The sequence below is a fragment of the Gastrolobium bilobum genome, unplaced genomic scaffold (assembly GCF_033153095.1).
Source record: "Gastrolobium bilobum isolate Gb01-03AN ecotype WA unplaced genomic scaffold, APGP_CSIRO_Gbil_v1 utg889, whole genome shotgun sequence".
NCBI classification, from domain to species: domain Eukaryota; kingdom Viridiplantae; phylum Streptophyta; class Magnoliopsida; order Fabales; family Fabaceae; genus Gastrolobium; species Gastrolobium bilobum.
The window spans coordinates 316239-336844 of record NW_026898706.1 but is presented as its reverse complement, the minus strand read 5'-3'; the positions used below and the strand labels follow the sequence as shown (position 1 = coordinate 336844).

The 20606-nt window shown below is 34.5% G+C and overlaps 2 protein-coding genes across 3 annotated transcripts; both read right to left on the bottom strand.

Moving 5' to 3' along the window:
- Positions 1-1342: 1342 nt before the first annotated feature.
- Positions 1343-11398, bottom strand: LOC133318514 (probable ATP-dependent DNA helicase CHR12). Its single transcript, XM_061520513.1, has 12 exons — positions 11122-11398; positions 10638-10791; positions 8487-8551; positions 7793-7981; positions 7054-7203; positions 5483-5878; positions 4798-5057; positions 4457-4675; positions 3953-4160; positions 3724-3877; positions 2691-3296; positions 1343-2204 (listed from the first exon to the last, which is right to left on the bottom strand). Exons 1-12 carry the CDS (start codon positions 11263-11265, stop codon positions 1495-1497), a joined length of 3255 nt encoding a protein of 1084 aa, XP_061376497.1. The 5' UTR covers positions 11266-11398; the 3' UTR covers positions 1343-1494.
- Positions 11399-13650: 2252 nt separating this feature from the next.
- On the bottom strand, positions 13651-20606 carry LOC133318543 (uncharacterized). 2 transcript variants are annotated; one of them, XM_061520542.1, is made up of 12 exons: positions 20380-20606; positions 20141-20188; positions 19852-20016; positions 19501-19567; positions 17578-17642; positions 16643-16721; positions 16351-16482; positions 15570-15685; positions 15368-15447; positions 14753-14822; positions 14179-14256; positions 13651-14033 (listed from the first exon to the last, which is right to left on the bottom strand). In XM_061520542.1, exons 1-12 carry the CDS (start codon positions 20572-20574, stop codon positions 13971-13973), a joined length of 1158 nt encoding a protein of 385 aa, XP_061376526.1. In that variant the 5' UTR covers positions 20575-20606; the 3' UTR covers positions 13651-13970. The 2 variants fall into 2 exon arrangements, with proteins under 2 accessions (XP_061376526.1, XP_061376527.1); XM_061520543.1 differs by lacking the exon at positions 16351-16482.

The following is a 20606-nucleotide window of genomic DNA, read 5'->3' as shown; positions in this document are numbered from 1 at the left end:
GTGACAACGTACAGAATATATCCAGAAAATATCCAGTTGTCGATAACAGTCTTCATTGTCATCTTGTCTTGATGCTTCTTATAAACAAGCATTCTTTTAATCATGACAAGTCTCACATCTTGATTATTATTATTATTGTTAATTGTCATTGATGACGTTGGTTGAAAGATAAATAATCAGTCTTGACGTTGCCTACCATTCTAAACTATTCACAAAGTGTCTTGGATATGTTTCTCATATGTGCATTTACCACTTCTCAATTTAGAGAAATGATATATATGTTTAGGCAAAATCATTTTTCATGTTCCTGCAAAATGTTCTCCTATCACTCTCAGATCAAAAAGCGAGCCATGCTATTTTTTTTTTTTTCAAAACTGGTGTGGCTCACTTTACTTCTCTCAGCAGGAAACAGCTCTCATCTCCCACTGCAGGAGAACTATAAAACCCGTATGTTTATAAGGGAATCTCAGTAACCTTTTACCTTTTATTAAAGAGATATAAGTGCTTGGAAAAATTTAATAAGCTTAAAATTTGTTCATTTTTTTATGTTTATGTGAGGTGATGAGATTACCTTGTTTGCTTAAATCATTTCTCTATTGATTATTCAAAAGATTAGCATCATTAAAATATTGTGTTAATAATGAGACAAATTATGAACAAACGAAAGTCAATAGTTTGTAACCACTAGGTTTGGTCGAATGATGAGAGATTTGGTAGTTTATATTAAATTGTGTGTTTAATTCTCACTTGTATTAAAAAAAAAAAAAAACTCAATAGATTTCAAGTAATGGCATTAGGTTTGCGTACTCAACCTTATTGTAATAATAATAATAATCAAACAGCTGGTCAAGGGATAAATTTTCAAAACATATGTATTGAGAATTCAGTGCTACTCATTAAGATTAAGAAAACATACTCCCTTAACTATATTTACTCAGTACGAGATATTACTTAAAAGTAAACATTGCTAGAAATATTTCAAATATTTAAAAGCGAGAGAATTAAAATTTTCTGAAAAATTGCAAATTAAAAATTAATTCGATGTACGACAAAAGCAGGTTTATTAATTAAGAAATCAAAACTAAAGAGAAATGCAGTATTGAAATCGATCATTATGGAAATAATAAATCGTATATTTTGAGTAAAAAAAATTCAATATGTCATTTTTAAATCAAATTTTCCAATTGATTAAGGAGCAGCGTTTATTTGTAAGTTGTAATTATGACAATCAATTATGATAGTTTGCAATTACAACGATCAATTATGACGACGTATAAGTATATAATAATTTGATTTTCTTTATAGTAACTAACTTAAAATTAAAATCTAAAGTCATGCTGTCTTATATTTATTCATAATTTGTAATTAAATATTTTCTCTTGTTAACTTTTTCAAGTTAATATGGATATTGCATGCTTGAAGAACAATCTGCTACATAATACAAGAAGTTGCTTATCATTTTTGGTAGCCATGATTAAATAATTTAAACTCAGATCAGTTCCAGTTTGCTCTTCCATTTGAAGCATGCCCTCTAGAATCAGATAATGAACCCTGGCCAAGATAGCTTGATCTCTTCTTTCTGTGAGTATTCCACGACAACACATGCTGGTTCAATCCACTTCCTCTGACATTCTCGTATGCATGTTTCTGGGAATTTGTTCCTTCAGGCGTGAATCTCTTTGAGGCAGGGGTCACATGGAACCTATCTTCTTCACTAGTTCTCTCATTTTCCATGGGGACACTTTCAGTTCTCAACTCTAATAAACTTTCTTCTACCACCGCATTATCAGTGGCTTGTGTAATGCTGTCAGATGAGAGGTGGTCTCTTCTTTTCCTTTTAACTCGAAGCTTTGACATGTCTTCCCCATTCTCCACAGCCTTCATCCATTGTAGATCACTTAATGTATCTGCATATACCACTTCTTTTCTTTTCCGCTTTCCAGTAACACTACCATTGAAATCTTTCACCTTATCATCCTTATTAAGTGGAGAGTACACCCAATCTGGCAATTCATGCTCTTCCATGAGACGAGATCTGTAATTTTCCTTTTGCCTTCTCTCTTCATCCATTTTCTCAAACAGCCAGAATTCCTCCTCTGTTCGAGCAGCAAGGCGGTTAATTTCTCTCTCACTGGGCACATCTGTCCCAAGTGAGCTTGTACCCCTACGCATAATCTCCTCCAACATTTCTCTTCTGTCTTGGGCTGCACAAATAAAAATTCCACATATTCAAATGGTCTTCATCGTTTTAGCAATATGACCTAAGGAGCACGGACATTGTGGACAGACACGGTGGCATGGAATAATTTAGAGTTCAATTAAAATTTTAAATGTTCTAACTTTGAAATGCAATGGAATAGGATTCTCGAATAAACAGAACATAAGATTAATGACAACTTATCTATATGATTAAGAATTTGCTTCAAGCATCAGCATGTCATGAATAATACCTTGTATATTTTGTTTATAGCTCTAATAGCAGTTTGGCACATAAATGCATTCTATATATGTGAAGAGTTGTTAGAGGAAGTTTAAAAAAAGCCTCGATTTGCGTCAAAAAATAAAAGTAAAAAAAACCTCGCCTCCCCCTTTCTGTTTCAACATGCAAAAGAGATCCTATCCACCTTTATCCAAAAAATAACTTTGATAGATATTCCCAGGACATAGCACAAGGATCAAAAACTACAAACCTGTTGAAGTTGTATTGAAAAGTCCTGCCTGGATGACTTTGGCATCAATGCCCATCTTTTGTTTTGCACGATCTAAAATTACCTCTTCAATTGAACCCACACTAACCAACACAAAAACCCTAACTTCCTTTTTTTGTCCAATGCGATGTGCTCGGTCTTCAGCTTGTTGATCCATTTGAGGGTTCCAATCGCTGTCAAAGATTATAACAGTATCTGCTGTTTGTAAGTTCAAACCAAGACCTCCAGCACGGGTGCTCAAGAGAAACATAAAGTATGGGGAGTCAGGAGCATTAAATTTCCGTAGTAGAGTGCCTCTTTCCTCAGTTTTTGTTGAGCCATCAAGTCTAAGATACTTATAATCATGAAGTCGTAAATAAATTTCGAGAACGTCCATGAGTCTCGTCATTTGTGAGAAAAGCAGGACTCTGTGGCCAGCTCTGCGAAGTTTGGGAAGCAAACGGTCAAGAAGTTCAAATTTACCTGATGCTCGAACAATCTCCTCCTTACGTTTATACATATCATATTCTCCCACGAAGAGGTAGGGATGATTACAACACTTTCTGAGTTGCATTGTTAAGTTCTGTAGACTTTTTGATTTTCCAGAACCTACAAATTGATCTATATTCAGTAAAAAGTTCCTAAGGCAATTTCTAAGAAATCAGGTAAGCATACAAGGACCTAAAACTCAACTAATGTTACAGGGGTGGGAATATTTTTTGAGTAAAAGGAAGACACCAACAACAGGCGATTGCAAAACACATATATGTTGAACTAACAAACAACCATATTTCACCAATTCGTAACAAAGTTGCAACTAGTAAATATATATATATATATATATATATATATATATATATATATGGCTTACTTCCCAAAAGATGGACTAAAATGATTCATAAGCATAATGAAAATACAACTAAATTCACGGGTTCTGAGAACCAACCAACAAGTTGCATAAAAATATTCAAACTGAAGTACTTGGGGGGGGGGGGGAAACAGCATTTTAATTGGAAAACAAGAAATAGATACAGACCATTGTCCAAGCCAACTCTGCCTACGTCAGTAACTTGATGATAATACACTTTCTGCCAGGCTGACATATCACATTTTAGTATGACCTGAGATTTCCCAGGAAGAAATTTTTCTACCTCATCCTTTTTCCTTCTTAATATAAAGGGCCTTATTACCTAAGAGTGAATGAAGCGCATCAGAAAGAAGTTGAAAAAAGCAAGAGAATTTGAAACAAATAGAGAGAAACACACTTGATGTAGACGCCGAATGATCAATAGCTGTTCTTCATCTGATAGAGAGACATCAACCCGGTCTGCAAAGGGGGCATTAAACCAGTCCTCGAAATTCTGAACAGAGTTGAATATGTTTGGAAGGAGAAAATTAAGCAGGGACCACAATTCCTGCAAACTGTTCTGAATAGGGGTACCGGTCAATAGAAGTCTGCGTTTGATGTGATAGCTGCACAGAATAAATTTAAAAATTAGGGAAGAGAGGAATTAAACTAAACCACCTGAAGGGTGGTACTACACTGTCAGGTAATGAATTGTGTTGACTGTTGAATACTATGACTGTGCCATGCACGGTTTTGAAAGTTATCCCACTTAGCTTTCATCTTATCTTTATCTTTAGTTGAGTAAAGCTGTCAGGCTGTTTAGCATTTTTCTAAATAAAATAGAAGGATATCATAACCAAGAATTTAGGGAAGTAAGCATATTAATCACAATGTCACAAATATCGGTCATGTAGAATCATACCCAGAGTCCAAGGTTCTTGCCAGAGCAGACTCGTGATTCTTCAACCGATGCCCTTCATCCACAATCAAGTAGTACCATTGAATTTTCTTAAGAAATGCTTTATCTCTCATTATAAGATCATAGTGTGTAATCAGAACATTAAATTTCCCCTCCCCTGACAATTCTTCCTTCATTGCTTTCCTCTCATCCAGCCGTCCATCATAAAGAATAGTTATAATGCTGAATCAGAAAGAAAAGGCACACGTGATTTGAAGGTGAATATGATGTGCAGAATTCAGAAAGAATTTTATCCCTGCTCCCCATTGGGAGGAAATAATTTACAACGCCTGCCCTGGACATACCTTGGAGCCCATGATGAGAATTCACTCATCCAATTTGGCAGAACAGCCTTTGGAGCAACAATCAAGTGGGGACCAGTCACACCCTTGTGTTCGATAAGATGTGCTATCAGCGAAATTGTTTGTATTGTCTTCCCAAGCCCCATTTCATCAGCCAAAATTCCATTTAAGTTATTATTAAACAAAGAAATCATCCATTGGAGCCCTTCTATCTGGTATGGTCTTAATTCTCCACCTTGAAGCATAGACGGTTGCTCAGTTACCTGTAAACAATTGAGGTTGTATATTTCCAGGGTATTACAAATTTTATCCAGAAACAACGAATAAGGAATGAATTTTTTTCTCGACAAAAGAAGAAACTCATTAAGGCGAAGAGAAAAGATTATAATGAATTTGGAGAATAAGGAATCCTCCTAAACATAAGAGCAAAACACAAAACAACAAAGAAAACAAAAAATATCAATGGAGCAAGGCTGCCAATCCCTCAACATATCTGTAAAGGAAACCCCCCCAAAAAGACAACGTGCTTTACACCAAATAGAAACCCAACGTCTAATCTTATCCCAGAGCAGAGGTATTGGTAAACATCTAACAAGGAATAACTTTAACAAAGCCTGCAAATTGTGTACAAAGACTTCATTGCATTTTTTGTCCAACAAATGCAAAAAAGTGAATCACATATACTTACTTTTTCTTGAATTGAATGTATGGCAGAATTGTATTGCCGCTGACCTTCAAGTAAGTCACTAGAATCATCATTATGATCAGAATCTATCACATCTATATCTTCATCAAAAGGTGATTCCTTAGAAATTCCATTTTTTGAAGCATCTGACTCAGGTAAATCAGCTTCTGAATCTTCCAAGGGTTCAATACCAACTGAATGTTTGGAGTCCTTTTGACGTTGAACAGCTGCTCCTAAATTTACAAGTAGTTTATTGGTTTCTTCAAGAAGCGTAGTTAATCTTTCATTCTTACTCTCTTTCACCATTCTCATGTAAGCTTCTTGATCATCAGCCTTTAAGGCTTGGAATCTCAATTTCTCTGCCCGGGTTGCCCGTTGTCTTTGCCTTCCATGCCATGCCTTCAAAGTTATTTATGAGAATTCATATGCCATATTCAACCAATGATAAATTAACTTTCAATCCACAACCAAGATAAAAAATGACATCTAAAATCACATAGTACTGTCCTGGAAATGAAAAAGACACTATCAAATTCAAACAATCTTCAACATATTTTGGAAATAAACAAAGTTCTCATCAAGCATTAATCATTGAGGTATACATCTCTTATATTAATGCAAGAACACAGACATCTTATATCTTATATCAATACTGTGACTACATTTCATTATAACTCTCAAATTTTACTTCTACAACCCTCACTTACCTCTTTCTATTTCCATTTCCTAACCTCTTTCCCTTAAAATCTTTCCTACACTCTAATCACTAGCTTTTTAAAATTTGAACTAATATCATTAAGTCCAAATCCCTTGGCACAACGGTTGGTTTTGTTGCCATGTGAACTGAAGGTCACAGGTTTGATTCATGTAATCAGACCCCTACAAATGCAAAAGTAAGACTACCTATTATCGACACCCTTCCCTGGACCCTGCATGGAGTTTTAAAGCATAGGTTGCTCTTCATCATTATGCCCAAACCATAACTTGTCTTGAAGGTTCTCTATGCCCCTTGTCTCTCTCCGTGATCTCTCTGTAACTTGTCTCTCATCACATGTTTCTGTCTCTCAAGTCTCAACCATGCTAGACCATAGATGTGTTACAGTTCAATTTAATTCTATAAATTAATTATTACTTAGAAGAGCAGAGTTCATTATCATTGACAAGATTTCCAAGACTATGGGACTACCTCAATGAATTCTAATATGTAAGATTCAGCCCACTGATTTGGAATCAAAATTCAGAATAGCTTCAGTATCCATTTGGTCCAGATACAACAAGGAAACAAAACAAGTTAGGAGAAATTAAGGAAGAGATAGAGCAAGCTACATCAAATATGCAACTGGAACTCATTCAATCAAATTTTACTGTGTTGAAGTAAATAAAATGCTCTCCAAATTCATGCATAAGTTATACATGCATACCCCTAGCATACCTAATTCTCATTGGAGTTCTGAGTTCATAATTACATCAAATTCTAACAGGCTAGAAGTTATATTATATCCAAATTTATATGTCCTTCCCACATAAATATACATATCTATAACAAATGAACGATAGGGGAAGCAACAGTGTACCTGGACACCATCATTCCTCTGTTTTCTCCGCTTCAAAGAAGCTTGAATTTGTAATTGGAACTCACGGACAGTATTGAGTATTTCTGCAAAAAATTTTCTTTTTCTAGTCTCTATATGATTTTTCTGCTCCTCTTCTAATCTTGACAGTCTCTGCATTTGGGAATCATATGAAATAAGAAGTACAAAGAAATTTCATTCCATGTTCAGGAACTGGAATACTACAGTGCTACACTACATGTCTGTATATTTAACTAGTATATATATATGGCAGTCCATCTAAAGAAATTCCAGATAAATTTACATTTTCTTGTCCGTCCATATGCATGCATGTGTGGATGTGTGTGCATGTTTAGATCTGTCTGCCTGTCCTTTTCAGCACATCATGTTGTTCTTGTTCTCTTTGGAGAAAGAATTGACAACTTACAAATTATGAAGTATTTTAATATAATAAAGACAGCTGCATCCTTCCTTTTCCTGTCGCAGGTGCAATGCTTATGATCCTAGATTTACAATCAGATAATAATGGATTTTTCTAACCAAAGCACAACAGAAAACCGGGTAGAAGCCTAATACCAGTTAAAGGACTCAATCAATTAGTGACTATAAACCCATTGCATAAATGAAGCCTCAACATCTACAAATTCAAACTATCTGACTGACATCTATGACAAAGAAAGCAAAACAAGTTCGAACCCAAGAGCAGGAAGGGGGAGGGATAGTAGTTCTGATAGATAATCACCTCAGCATCCCGTTTCTTCCTTAATTGATCATCAGCATCCATGGCAAATGGATCTCCAACGCCATAAAGTGGACGGCGCAATCGCATTATGCCCCAATCAAATAATTGCCTGTCAGGATATGCACATTGAATATTAAGCCAGTATTCAGAACTCACATCAGACCGAACCTTCGACTGCAACTCCGCTAGCTGCCAGAAAAGAAGTCCTTGCCAACAAGGACACAATTATTGTCATTTCTCGGTTGCAATTCATACAAAAAAAATATACAAATTCAACTAATTTCCTCACTATAGATTATTTTTCAGCTGTTCCTTTCATTACAATAATGAGTAAGCTACAAAGGTGTTGCATCAGAATAATATTTGGCTTATTATAAACTTGGTCACAATTCAGGGGCAACAGACAAAGAAAAGAAAAAAAAAGAAAAGAATCACAGCAGTTTTCTGTTTTATATCATATATCTCATAAACCGAAAGCAATTTTGTCTAGCTTCTAACAAAAGAATAAACCTATTTAGAAAAGTAGACAAGGCATGGCCTACAATAAGGGAAAAGCAACTAAGTATCATACTGTACACAATTCAGCGATCAATTGGGGAAAGTTAGACATGACTTACAACACACTAAACATTAAAGTTAAACATGACTCACAACATTCTAGGCATTGAAGAAAGTTTCAAGAATCAATTTTTACCTTTAGTCCATAAAGTTCAAGCAGACACTTTGTCTGCAGGTCCTCTCCCCTGCTTGGAGGCAATTCTGGTTCAAAACAGTAATAAAATTCATCAGTAAAACAGTCAAGACTCTAACTTAGAGATCAGTCCCATTTAATGGATATGGTCATATGGAGAGACATCATGTTCAGAAATATATTAAAGCACTTCATCTGTTAACACTTCAATGAAGTTTCCAGGCTGATAACTTGGTTTCAAAAGGGTACTTCATCCTATTAATCCTCTAACAAGCTTATCAAAATATAAGGGGAAATGTAAGTGTTGTCATGAGGTTCTTGATGCAGCTTCCTAGGTGCTGAGGGGTAGAGGGTTGCTTAATGTAGCAGTGAAGCAGCCCCTTCTCCTTGATGCAGCTGATACAACCGCATCATCCAAATATGGCACTTTGACTCAAACATCTTCTCTCAAAACACTCAATAGCCAATGAGTTATCTAATGTAAAGGAATCTGAACCAATATGATCGGTGAGCTACTTATGTTTAAGCAACAACAAACTTGAAAAGACTACCAACTAAGATCTTGAGCTTAACCATTAATACAATTGATTGTGAGAAGAATTCTGAATTCCAAACCATTAATATTTTTAAACTATGCTCTACAGTCTACACATACTTATTTGACATGTCTATAATTAAATGGCAGATTCACAGCGACGGACCCAGAAATTTTTATGATGGGGGCGAAAATTAAAGATTAAAGTTACAAGTATTATTAAGGCTAATAGGAGGGGTTAATTATTACAAGTATTTTTTAGGGAGGGGCTAACTATTAGGATTAATAGTCCACTATTATTAAAAAAAAGTCATTTTATATATATAATAATAATAAACATCAAATTTAGGGAGGGGCGACCACCAACCCTCGCCCCTCCATTGGGTTTGCCACTGGATTCACAGCAAGAAGAGAAACACACTTGAGCATAAGAAATTGTAAGACCTGGTTTTCACCAAATACGATTGGGCAAATAGAAGCTCTTTATCATTGTCGGGATATGAAAGATTCTGTCTTTCTTAATAAGATTGATGATTGTAAGGAATGGTTGCATGGAGAGATGGATGATCCTGAAAAGGAATTATTATTTGGAGAATCGGAGATGATAACTTGACACAGTGGATGTTGGTGCAACAGCTGGTGTTGGAAAGCCTAGAACATATATGAGGCAAGGGCAAACCCTAGTTTACAAGGTTCCCTGACTTTGCGAGGGTAAGGTTGCATAAAAATGCAACCTTATCATTTTTGCAAAGACACTGTTTCCCGAACTTGAACCAAGACCTTCCGGATATAAAGGAGCAACCTTACCACTGTTGATAATGATTTTCTTTTTTTCTTGCCTGGAACATATATTGGGCAAGAAAAAAAGAAGATCAATATCAATAGCCACTAAATCAAGAGACATTCAAGGGGAAGAGGCCGACTCAGAAAACGGAGAATGAAGAAATTAAGGGCTACAGATCTGCTCATGGAGATGAGAGCAGTGATTATGATAATGAGATATAGATTGCGACGACGATGACTTTCTGTCTGAGGAGTTAGGACTTAGGAGACACCATCTTATTTAGTCATGTGTCCTTTATGACTTGACTTGCATTTGGTTGTTGTGCACTTGTATTATTATGTTTTATTATTGCCTTTTTTGATTACTTTCTGTTTTTAATCCATTGCCAACTTGTCATAACCTAATTTGTATTTAAATCTTATTTTTGGGATGATTTCTAGTTATATGAATAATTTTAGTTATTTTTGAAAAAAATATCTACATTACTTCGATGATACACCTGCATTGCCTCCACGCATCTGATGCAGTTTGAGAGCTTGCAGCCTCAACCTGCTTTTCTCCTCCCAACAAAACTAATATAACCAAGCAATCATCTTTTACCACATAATCCTTTTGAAATATATACATGTCATAATTCTAGCTAGTTCAGTGAATGGGCTTAGACAAAGCTATACCCCTAGATGATTAGCATTGTAACAACATTATGCAAGCATATCAATCAATGGAAATGAAAATGAAGGCAAGTTAAACGCAAATTCTATACCAAGTTTACATGTAAACAAGCGTAAATCTACAATACACGAGGAACTGTTTCCTTTTCATTAAAATTGTTAACCTTCAAGCTCATTTAACCGATGCTGAATCTGACTTCGATATCGGTTTTTCCTAGCTTCCTCCAGCTTGAAACCTGACCCACAATCTGGACGTTGCTTCAATAATGCATCTTGAAGATCTGCTATTAAATCTTCTCTATGATTCCCTACATCGCCCTGCATAAAGATTAATGAATAATAGAAACATCATTGTATAATTCTGATCAGAACTTTTAAATTGCATACAAAAAAACTTGCGACACACAACAGATAATACGAATAATCTAGAACCAAACAACAATAGCAGTGCGCAGTTAGGTAAACAACAAGAATACAAATTGGAGCTGAATACATGAATGACGAACATGTAAGTAACATTACGGATTCCGTGAAGAGAAGAGTCCAAACACGTCGCCATGGAACAACAAAACAAACCGTAATCGAAGTTCGAAACACGAAAACAAGCGGAATCAGAAGAATAAGGAAAGGAAGAAGATGAGGAGGTACATGGTTGTGATAGATGGAAGAGACGGAGTTGAGGAGGTGAGAGGGAAGAGGGAGGTCGCGTGAGAGAAGGTTGATAGCACAGATGAGTGTCTTCGCGTGAATCTCCTTCTCCTTCTCCTTCTCATTCTCATTCTCCTGATCCATCACCAACGCGATGGCGGGAGCGTGTGCAACGGTTCCTTTTTTTTTTTTTTTCTTTCCCTTTCTTTCTCTTAACCAATATTTGAAATTCCCAATCAATCTCTGACTCTCGCTTACAACTCACAAGCAAACACACTCTTTTAATTTCGATACTCCGCGAAACAAAGACAAACCCTTTTCTTCGCCTCCTTTAGGTATTTGTTTTTGGGGATGAATTAATATTATATATTGCTAAAGGGGCACTCCTTTTATTTTACTTGCTGCCAAACACGGCTCTACATTAATGTGCAAAGACCTTTCTGCCCCCTTATATTAAATGCCCTTTTTATAACTAAACATGTAAAATTATGTTTTTTTTAATAGGAAGGTTATTATACTTATTATTTTTTTTTTCTATTGAATTTAATCGTTGATTTTCGTCAATCTAAAGTTATAATTTATTGAGTTATATTTATTAATTAATTATTAATTTTCAATAAATCATAATCGTTAGATTGACAAAAATTAATGGTTAACATTTGACAGTAAGAGGTAGTAAAAAAAAAGTAATAAGTAAAACATCTACTGAGGTGTTATATTTACTACTGAAAAGAGTTTTACTACTCTTACTATTAAACTAATTACCGTTGATTTCCGTCAATCTAACGGTGATAATTTATTGGGTCATACTTATGAATTAATTATTAATTTATAATAAATTATAATCGTTAGATTGACAGAAATCATAGATTATTAATTTAATAGTAAGAGTAATAAAATTTTTCAATAATAAATATAATTTCTCCCGTATTCTCCAAATTCGTGATAAAACTATAATTTTTATCATAAATTTGAAAATATTTAATGTGCACTCGGTGCACAAAAAGTGCACAAAAAATTCAGTGGGCCAAACTAATAAAAAACTTGTATTTTCTGAAAAAGTTTGTAGGGAAGAGAGAAAAGGCAAAACTTTTGATTCAAGTATCATCAATTGAATGGGAGGTCCACATTCTTCCGGTTCACTAAAAACCTCCTTCATAAATTTAGGCCACTACAAACTTTATAGTTTATATGTTAAAGTTGTAACTAAATGCTTTATATTGTCGCACTTCTCAGAGGATGCATCTTTTCATCAAGAGAGCGAATATTCAAATTTATAATACAATTTTCAGAATACAACAAATGACGAAAAATATATAGTATTTATTCACTAGATCATAATTCCTCAGCCTTAAAATTCAAACTGAACAAAACTTAAAAGCAAACTGAAGAGAGCACTTAGATAAGATATGGAAAAAAAAAACTTTGTTATTATAATTTAAAAACAAAATTACTCATTTTAATTACGAGAAAAGCATCAAAATAATTTTTTATATTTTTTCTTTTAAAAAAACATTTAACTTTTAAAAAATTTTGGAAAATTTTTTTTAGTAAAAGTTTAAATGATATAAAATTATATTGCCTACTAATTTAATCTTCCTACATTACTATCACTTCTGCTTATCTAAATTAATAACTTTTTTTTTTTTTTGATAACAAAATTAATAACTTTCAAGTATATTAAATCCCACTAATTTCTCTATTTTTCTTCAATCTTTTCTCTCTCTTCAAGTGGTGAGATGTGGTATAATTAAAAGCCATTGATTTAAGGAAAAAGTATGTATCATTTTAAATGATATAAAGTTATGTCATTTTAAGTGAGAGAAAAAGATAGATAAAGAAAGAGAAAAAGTGGACAAAAAATATAAAGGAGTGAGTCCTACCTCTTTGTGAGAGTGAAATGACATAAATTGTGTCATTTAAAAGAACAAACACTTTTCCCTTGATTTAAATATCATCTAATGGTACAAAATAATAATAAAAATAGGAAGATTAAACTAATAGGCAGTATCATCTTTCCCTAATTTTTTTTTTTTTTCTTAAAAAGAACAAACAAAAAGAGCCCAATCAATAGCACCCAAAATGCATATACACGTTGCATTCTTACTCGGCTGTTATGTCATTTGATTGTTTAGCATATTGAGGCTAACACGATCATCTATGTTGTCAAAATCTCAATTTATTACTACAATGTTATAATTTTATGATTTTTTTTCATTAAAATGATTTTACCAATATTCCAAATGCTTTTACGTTTTTATAATTTTTTTTGAATTTTTTACATTACAATTTTACATTTTACGACTTTTTAGTTCCCTTTAAATCTTAGTTAAAATCTCGATTTTAAGAATCATGCATAAAGTTACATTACACAGAGTCATACAAGATTACTTTAAGGGTTTTATTTTTCTTATGTTGCATGAGACAAGTTGTCTCATGCAACACACAAAAAGTGGGTGGGACCCATTAAAAAGGAAGAAAGAAAAAATAAAGAAGCGGGTCCCACTTATTTTTTGTGTGTTGCGTGAGACAACTTGTCTCATGCAAGAAAAATAAAACCCTTACTTTAAACATCTATTCATTCCGATGCAATAGCAGTTATCCAAATGATTCAATAGCAATTCACATGTCTAAATTACATATATAGAGGCAAGTTTTACAACCATGGTATTACAACTTCCAAAAGAGTCTCTACGCAGAACCCAGCAACATAATGGCCAGTTTGGGATGAGGTAGAGGGGCAATTTTCAATATTTTTTTTTTTTTGAACTACTGCCCGCGTCTCAGTTTCGGCCATCATTTGGAGAATCAATGCCTGAACTATATAAATTTCAAGACCACAACAATATTCAACCCTGCAATGCTCGGTTGATTGGTTCTTGGAAGTACTGAAGAGAGATAAAAATAGCCTCCTATTCAAAAAGATGAAAATTAAGCAATGACTAAAAACTGCATAGACAATTTACAAAAAAAAAAAAAAAAAAAAAAAAAAAAAACTGCATAGACAAGAATTTAATATAAACAAATCGACAAGAGAAAGATTAGGCAGATTAGTACCTCTGTTCGAATTGTTCGGCTCCCCTGATGTGGACATGTATTTAAATATAAATTAAATACATCCTGTGCATTTTTTCCCTGCATTTTGTTTTAGAGTGGCAAGAAAATTTATACTTAGCTCCATAGTTCTTCCTTTTTCTTACGTAAACTCTAATGAGAGTACATTATGAGGATATCCAAAATTGCTCAATATTACAATCTGTGTACATAATTCTAAATGCTGAATTAGAATGAAATTAGTAGATTTTAATTTTTACATGACAATAGAACCTAAGAAAGACAAACATATCATAGGAAAAAGCCCAAATACGTAGAAAGAAAGTCTCAATTATATTCAGGATTAAGACCTACACAGTTTTCCTTTTCAAATTTGTATCGACATCAATATCTTTATCCCAAACTAGTTAGGTTCCACTTCAAATTTGTATATCACACAGAAATATAACAATAGACAAAGGCATATTGCCAAAGATTCCAGCAAATTTATGAAATCTCTGATTAGCAGTAGCCTCAGAAAGGGAACCAAATTTACAATCGCATTCACATATAAATAACTAATTGAACAATGCAATACCTTCAAGTTATTATCTTCTTCAATACTTTCTTCCAACCCAGCCAGTCCACCAAAGGCAATCAATAAATGTCTACAAATTTCGTGAAACAAGCAATTAATAAGTCAATTCAAATGAAAATACCTTGCATCATCACAGATATATTTTGTTAAAAAATACTTCAAATTTAGTCAGTAGCTGAAGTTCAAAATAAGAAGTTACACCAAAAAAAAGAAACCTAAACAGGGATCCATTATACATGACTCAAATTTATAGTTGCAAAGTCCATATTATGATAGTAAGAAACCATTTTCACAACAAACCAAAGACCCCCACTCCCAACACACAACTGTATAGCATTTCCTGGTCCATATCTGTCCAGATTCCATATTCTTTTCAAGCAAATTTTACAGGAAGTAACGAAGTCATATTCTTGAGGAGTTGACTTGCAGTAACTTTATTCCGACGTGAACTCTTGGAAGCAAGCCATAGTTTGTCATCAATATCCATATGAACATTTCTCATTTTAGATTATTATGTAAAGATTTACAAAAGAAAACATGTTAATAGGAAGTCAAGGAGTGACTTTCAAAACCCTCTCTTAGAATTGATAAGTTTTAAAATTATAACACGAGTACCTGAAAGAAGGTATTACAAGATCAGATGACTTAAGAATCTGACCATGCTCAGATGTACCAATTACATAATCATAGCCACCCTGTCATAATAACGAGTCAACAAAAGAAGAAAGGGCTCATGAATAGAATTAGAATGAAACAAGGAATATTAGAATATGGACACTAGAAGGCAGAGATTTTGAGTGCTTGAAGTGGGAGATACCTTGTAAGCACAATCCTTAAATACTGAGCTAATATTATGCGCATAACGTACTTGGTATCCCCAATATGTTCCTTCTTCCCTAGGCTTGGATGATGAGACAACCTGGCGTGGTAAATCTAGATGAAGTACAGCATTGTAAATCAGCTTAAATTCATATAGCCAAGATGTTGAATATGTTCAGCACTCATCTTTCAATAACTGTATGACTACACTTCCTCAATGATTACCTCACATTTTACTTTGGGTAATCAGTTGGTTATGTTACAGGAAAAAATCTAAGTTTCCTGCAGACACATGAATTGATGGGCTCCACCAATATAATAAATCAAAAAACAAAATAAAATAAAGCACGGCTTTAATGTGTCAGCTGGACGGATATTTTTCTTGGCGATAACAGGAGGGAAACATCCCCCTTTTACTTTTCTCGTCATAAATGCAATTTCCTTATTAATAGCTCAATATGTAATCAAGGTGCAATGATTCCTTTCAGATCTGTGATAACAGAACCTATGTTAGTTATGCTGAGAAAAAATATTTTCACATGCACATGAAGTATTTGATTGAGATGAAAATAACAATTTTTTACATTATTTTCAAATATATTTAACAGGGATATGCAGCGATATCATAGCAATAATAGGGGCATCCCATGCTATGATTACTATAAAATGTTCTACTGACCATATGGCAGAAACTTGAAATTTAAAAAAAAATGGAGAAATTCTGGAATGAATTTTAATTGTAAAAAATATCTTTCAAAATAAAAAGAACCTTAAATTACCATTATGTGTTATCACGAGGCACAAAGGAAGAATGTCAAATAGGAAGCATATTTCTCCAATCAAGAAGAAGAAAATGGTATTTAAGTTGACACGCGCGCGCTTACAATAAGAGGGGCAACACCTTGCAGGAGCTGAGATATGACATTGTGACAAACAAGACAATAGTAAAGTTTGCACAATCAAAGGTACTGTTTATCGCTAATATAATATGGTACAATTTACATAAAGAAAGATAATGAAACATCTCTAGCAGAACTACATAGAAACGATAAGCAAAGATCAATTCATTACCAGAATCCACATTGCGGTTGGCACCCATGGCCACAGTAACTCTTCTTCGTGGTTCAAGTATTTGGTCAACTACAACATGCTGCATATGTTGTGTACTGAATCAGCAATCATCCACAAATAAACTCATGCCTAATTAATAACCATATTAATAGAAAAGAATCTGAACACAAGTGATTTAATCTATGCAATGTAATTGACAATCAAGAACATTACAACTTTCAAATTAAAATGGAAGAGAAGGAAAGGAAATTGTAAGAGAAAGAGGGAATGCTGTGATGGCAGTTTTGGACATCCATCATTGAACTTGCTTCATATGCCAATGTCCAAACAACTCCATGGCAAACATGAATGAAAATGCGGCTTTTTCACCCTTTTGCCCTTTATTAATTAATTAATAACCATTTTGCCCCTGATTCGAAACTATCTACCAATCTGCCCCTCTTTAATCGACTACCTTGCATTTTTAATCGACTAAACGGTTGTTGGGAGATTTAATCGACTAAATCTCTCTACTTAATCGATTAAAATCATACTGACTTATTTTTTTTTTGTAAAATATGAAGATTTAGTCGACTAAATAGGGAGATTTAGTCGACTAAATCTCCCAGCAGCCATTTTTTGTCTGTTTTGGTCATTTAGTCGATTAAAAATGCAAGGTAGTCGACTAAAGAGGGGCAGATTGATAAATAGTTTCGAATCAGGGGCAAAATGGTTATTAATTAATTAATAAGGGGTAAAAAGGTGAAAAAGCCATGAAAATGCAGATAAGAGTATAAGTTGTCCTTGGGGAGGATGTCATAAGAGAAACAAGGGGAAGGAAGGAAAAAAGAAAAGAGAAGAGAAACAAAAGGGAAGTATTTATTTATATTTTTAAAAAAATAAAAATGCAATAAGTTAAGCTTCAGCCAAGTAATCTATGACATGTATACCCATACCTTAGCTAAACCAACATCGACTAGTGTAGCCACAGAGTTTGAATCTCTTTCTTTTATTGTGACACCTATGAAGTTATTGCAATATATCAAAAACTGGCCAGAGTAACCATGGAACAAAAAAAAAATGCAACAGCAATGCCAATGCTAAAAATATTTCTGCTTTAACAGTTTTTTTTTCTTTGATAAAATAACAAAAGACAGAAAAAAACAATGGAGTTCAAATAAAGAGGATAATATGTCCTCTTAAGTCTTAAAAAAGGCACAAGATCAGACACACACAGAAGAAACTGATAAGAACCTTGGGATGCACCACCCCCAAAAGCTAGCTCAAAGAGTGGGAGTGTCCAAAGCCTTATACACCCCACATTAGTTGCCCATACAACCAATATAAGACTTCAAGTCCCATTCCTTGCAAATGGGATCGTAACATTCCACCACGCTCCGCAGCCCTGGCGCCTACGCGGGCTGGATTTGCACTAGTCTTTTACTAGCCCTGAGCGAACACTGCAATGCCAACGTCACTACCCGCGCCGCCCGATTGCAACCAGGAGACATTGTGGAAGGCTCTGATACCATTTGATAAGAACCTTGAGATGCACTACCCCAAAAACAAGCTCAAAGGGTGAGAGTGTTTAAAGCCTTATAAACCCCACATTAGTTGCCCATACAACCAATATGGGACTTCAAGTCCCATACCTTACAAATGAGATTGTAACAGAAACACACAAGCTAACCAATACAATAAAGATCACCAACCCTCACATATCAATCAAGGAGGCCAACAACAACAACCAAGCAGTATCCCACTAGGAGAGGTCGGATAATGAATTAATCAACACCATTGGACTCCATCAAAAACTAATTTTGCAGTTAAAACATTTAGCGTAAGGCCCTTTATAATGGTCTTCTCTCTAGTTTTCTTCGGTTTTCTTCTACCCCTTCAAACTGAACTTTCTTCCATTTGATTTGTTTTCCTCACTGGAGCCTCACTTTGCACACACAAAAACTACCATGATCTCCTTATTTGGCATGCTAATCCAACTTTCTCACAAATAAATGCAGTCCTAATCTCATCTTTACTGGGATGTCAGTTCTTTCACCTCAGTATTCTCGTCTCTACTTCACTTATTTTCACTCTTGTTAGTGCTTCACTGCCCAATATTCACTACCATAGAACATCTATAGTCTAATAGCTGTTTGGCAGAATTTTCCTGTGAGTTTGATAGTTACTTTACAATCACAAATTACAACCCAGCTGCATAAACCACATTTCAAACCTTTCCATATGACCATATCTTCCAATTACTCTCATGAAAAGAAAAATTTCAGGTTAAGAAGAGAGGGCAAAAGGATATGAAAATATTACTGATATCCATGAATTTAACCAAAAAATAAAAGAAAAACAAAATGTCATGATTAAATCTAAATGGCAATATAACAAGGGGTGTCAGCAGGACCCACTGGAGCATTAAATAGATTGAATATTTTGTCCCAAATATAAAGGTTCTAAATTAGCAGTGACTATCTGTCCTATCCATCTAAAATGCATAAGTGATGGGTTATAAATATACGATGGAAATTAAATCATTCTTCAATAAAATTTTTAATATATATAAATGGGGAAAACGTTTCTCCTGTCACAGAAGATAAAGTTATCTCCTGCAGCCCAAAGCGACGTATTTTAAAAATTTTGCATTCCTCTTTGAATCATGAATTTTACTAAAATACCATTTATTTTTAATCTTTAACCCTAAAACTACGTCATTTTGGGGCTGGGGGAGATAACTTTATCTCCTGTGACAGGAGAAACGTTAATCCCTATATATATATATATATATATATATATATATATATATATATGATTTTTTTTTCATCCGCCACAAGAAATGACATTAGAAATTTTACTAGAATGTGGAAGCCTACCTTCCCGGTATGGACCCCACTCATGTTTGCGCAAATGGTGTGGAGCATCAAGGGGTGGCAACAGGCCCTGCAAAGTGCAATACAAATAACAAAAGTTAAGCATTGAACAACAGTCAACAAAAAGAGGGCGAGCCCGGAGCAATGGTAAATTGCACTTCTATGACTGAAAGGTTATGGGTTTGAATCCAAAATACAATCTCTTTGCAAATACACAAGAGTAATGCTTACAAGGATTGCCCTCACTCTATCCTCGCCAGACAGGGTTTCAAGTGGTTTAGGTTTAGTTTATGTATTGAGTAGCAGTCAACAAAACTAACAAAATTAAAAATGCAGTTGATGAATTGGCCCAACCACAAATCTTAGGCTGTTATGCATTGGGAAGAGAGCCTTCCTCAAATACTGAGGTGTCTCAAGATACTGCAAGATTAGCATGAGAATAGCTGCACTACTTTCATCATCTGAGTTATCCAGCATGGAATCTTTATCTGGGTTGTTTTTATTGTCAATCACAACCACCTATGCATACAAAAAACAGTCATCTATATCAGCAATATGGAAAACTATGGAAAAATAAAATAAAATCACAGTAACATTAAAAAAAAAAGTAACATGTGAAAATGTAGACAGCAGCATTAGCAACCTCGTTGATTCGGAAAATAGTTGCGGCACGAGCGATTTGACCAGCCAACTGAAATGGAAAAAAAAACAAAAAAAAAACAAAAGAGGAAGAATATTCAGAATGAAGAGGCAACGAGAGAATGAAATAATGGTCTCTTGAACTGAAGCATTATGTTTTTGGTGTTCGAAATTATAGAGATTCCCGGTTAGGAATTCCGAAAACCCAGGTATAGATTGAAGGCGAAGGGGAAGGGTACCCACCCGGGTAGCGAGCTCGAGAGTTGGAACGTTGTCAATGATGGAAGCAGGCACAGCTATGCTGACTGTGGGTATCTGGCTTGTCTTCTTCTTCTTTAGCTTCTTCTTATTGTGAGAATCATCACTGTCGCCATTTTTGCCGTTCAGTTCTGGTTCGACCTCTGCATATGTTCTCTGCTGCTTCTTCTTCTTCGCCATTGAAGGGTTCTGGGAGCTCCAATTTGGTTACA

Bases quoted from the DNA above. Each gene is read 5' to 3' on its own strand.
- LOC133318514 (XM_061520513.1), bottom strand. From the start codon at position 11,265: ATGGATCAGGAGAATGAGAATGAGAAGGAGAAGGAGAAGGAGATTCAC. The intron at 7,982-8,486 runs GTAAAAATTGAT...CTTTTCTGGCAG, and splicing joins TTGAACTTTATGGACTAAAG to CTAGCGGAGTTGCAGTCGAA. The intron at 3,878-3,952 runs GTGTGTTTCTCT...ATTCACTCTTAG, and splicing joins TCATTCGGCGTCTACATCAA to GTAATAAGGCCCTTTATATT.
- LOC133318543 (XM_061520542.1), bottom strand. From the start codon at position 20,574: ATGGCGAAGAAGAAGAAGCAGCAGAGAACATATGCAGAGGTCGAACCA. The intron at 16,483-16,642 runs GTAATGAATTGA...GTCATATCTCAG, and splicing joins CAACCGCAATGTGGATTCTG to CTCCTGCAAGGTGTTGCCCC. The intron at 14,034-14,178 runs GTACTAATCTGC...CTTTTTGAATAG, and splicing joins GCCGAACAATTCGAACAGAG to GAGGCTATTTTTATCTCTCT.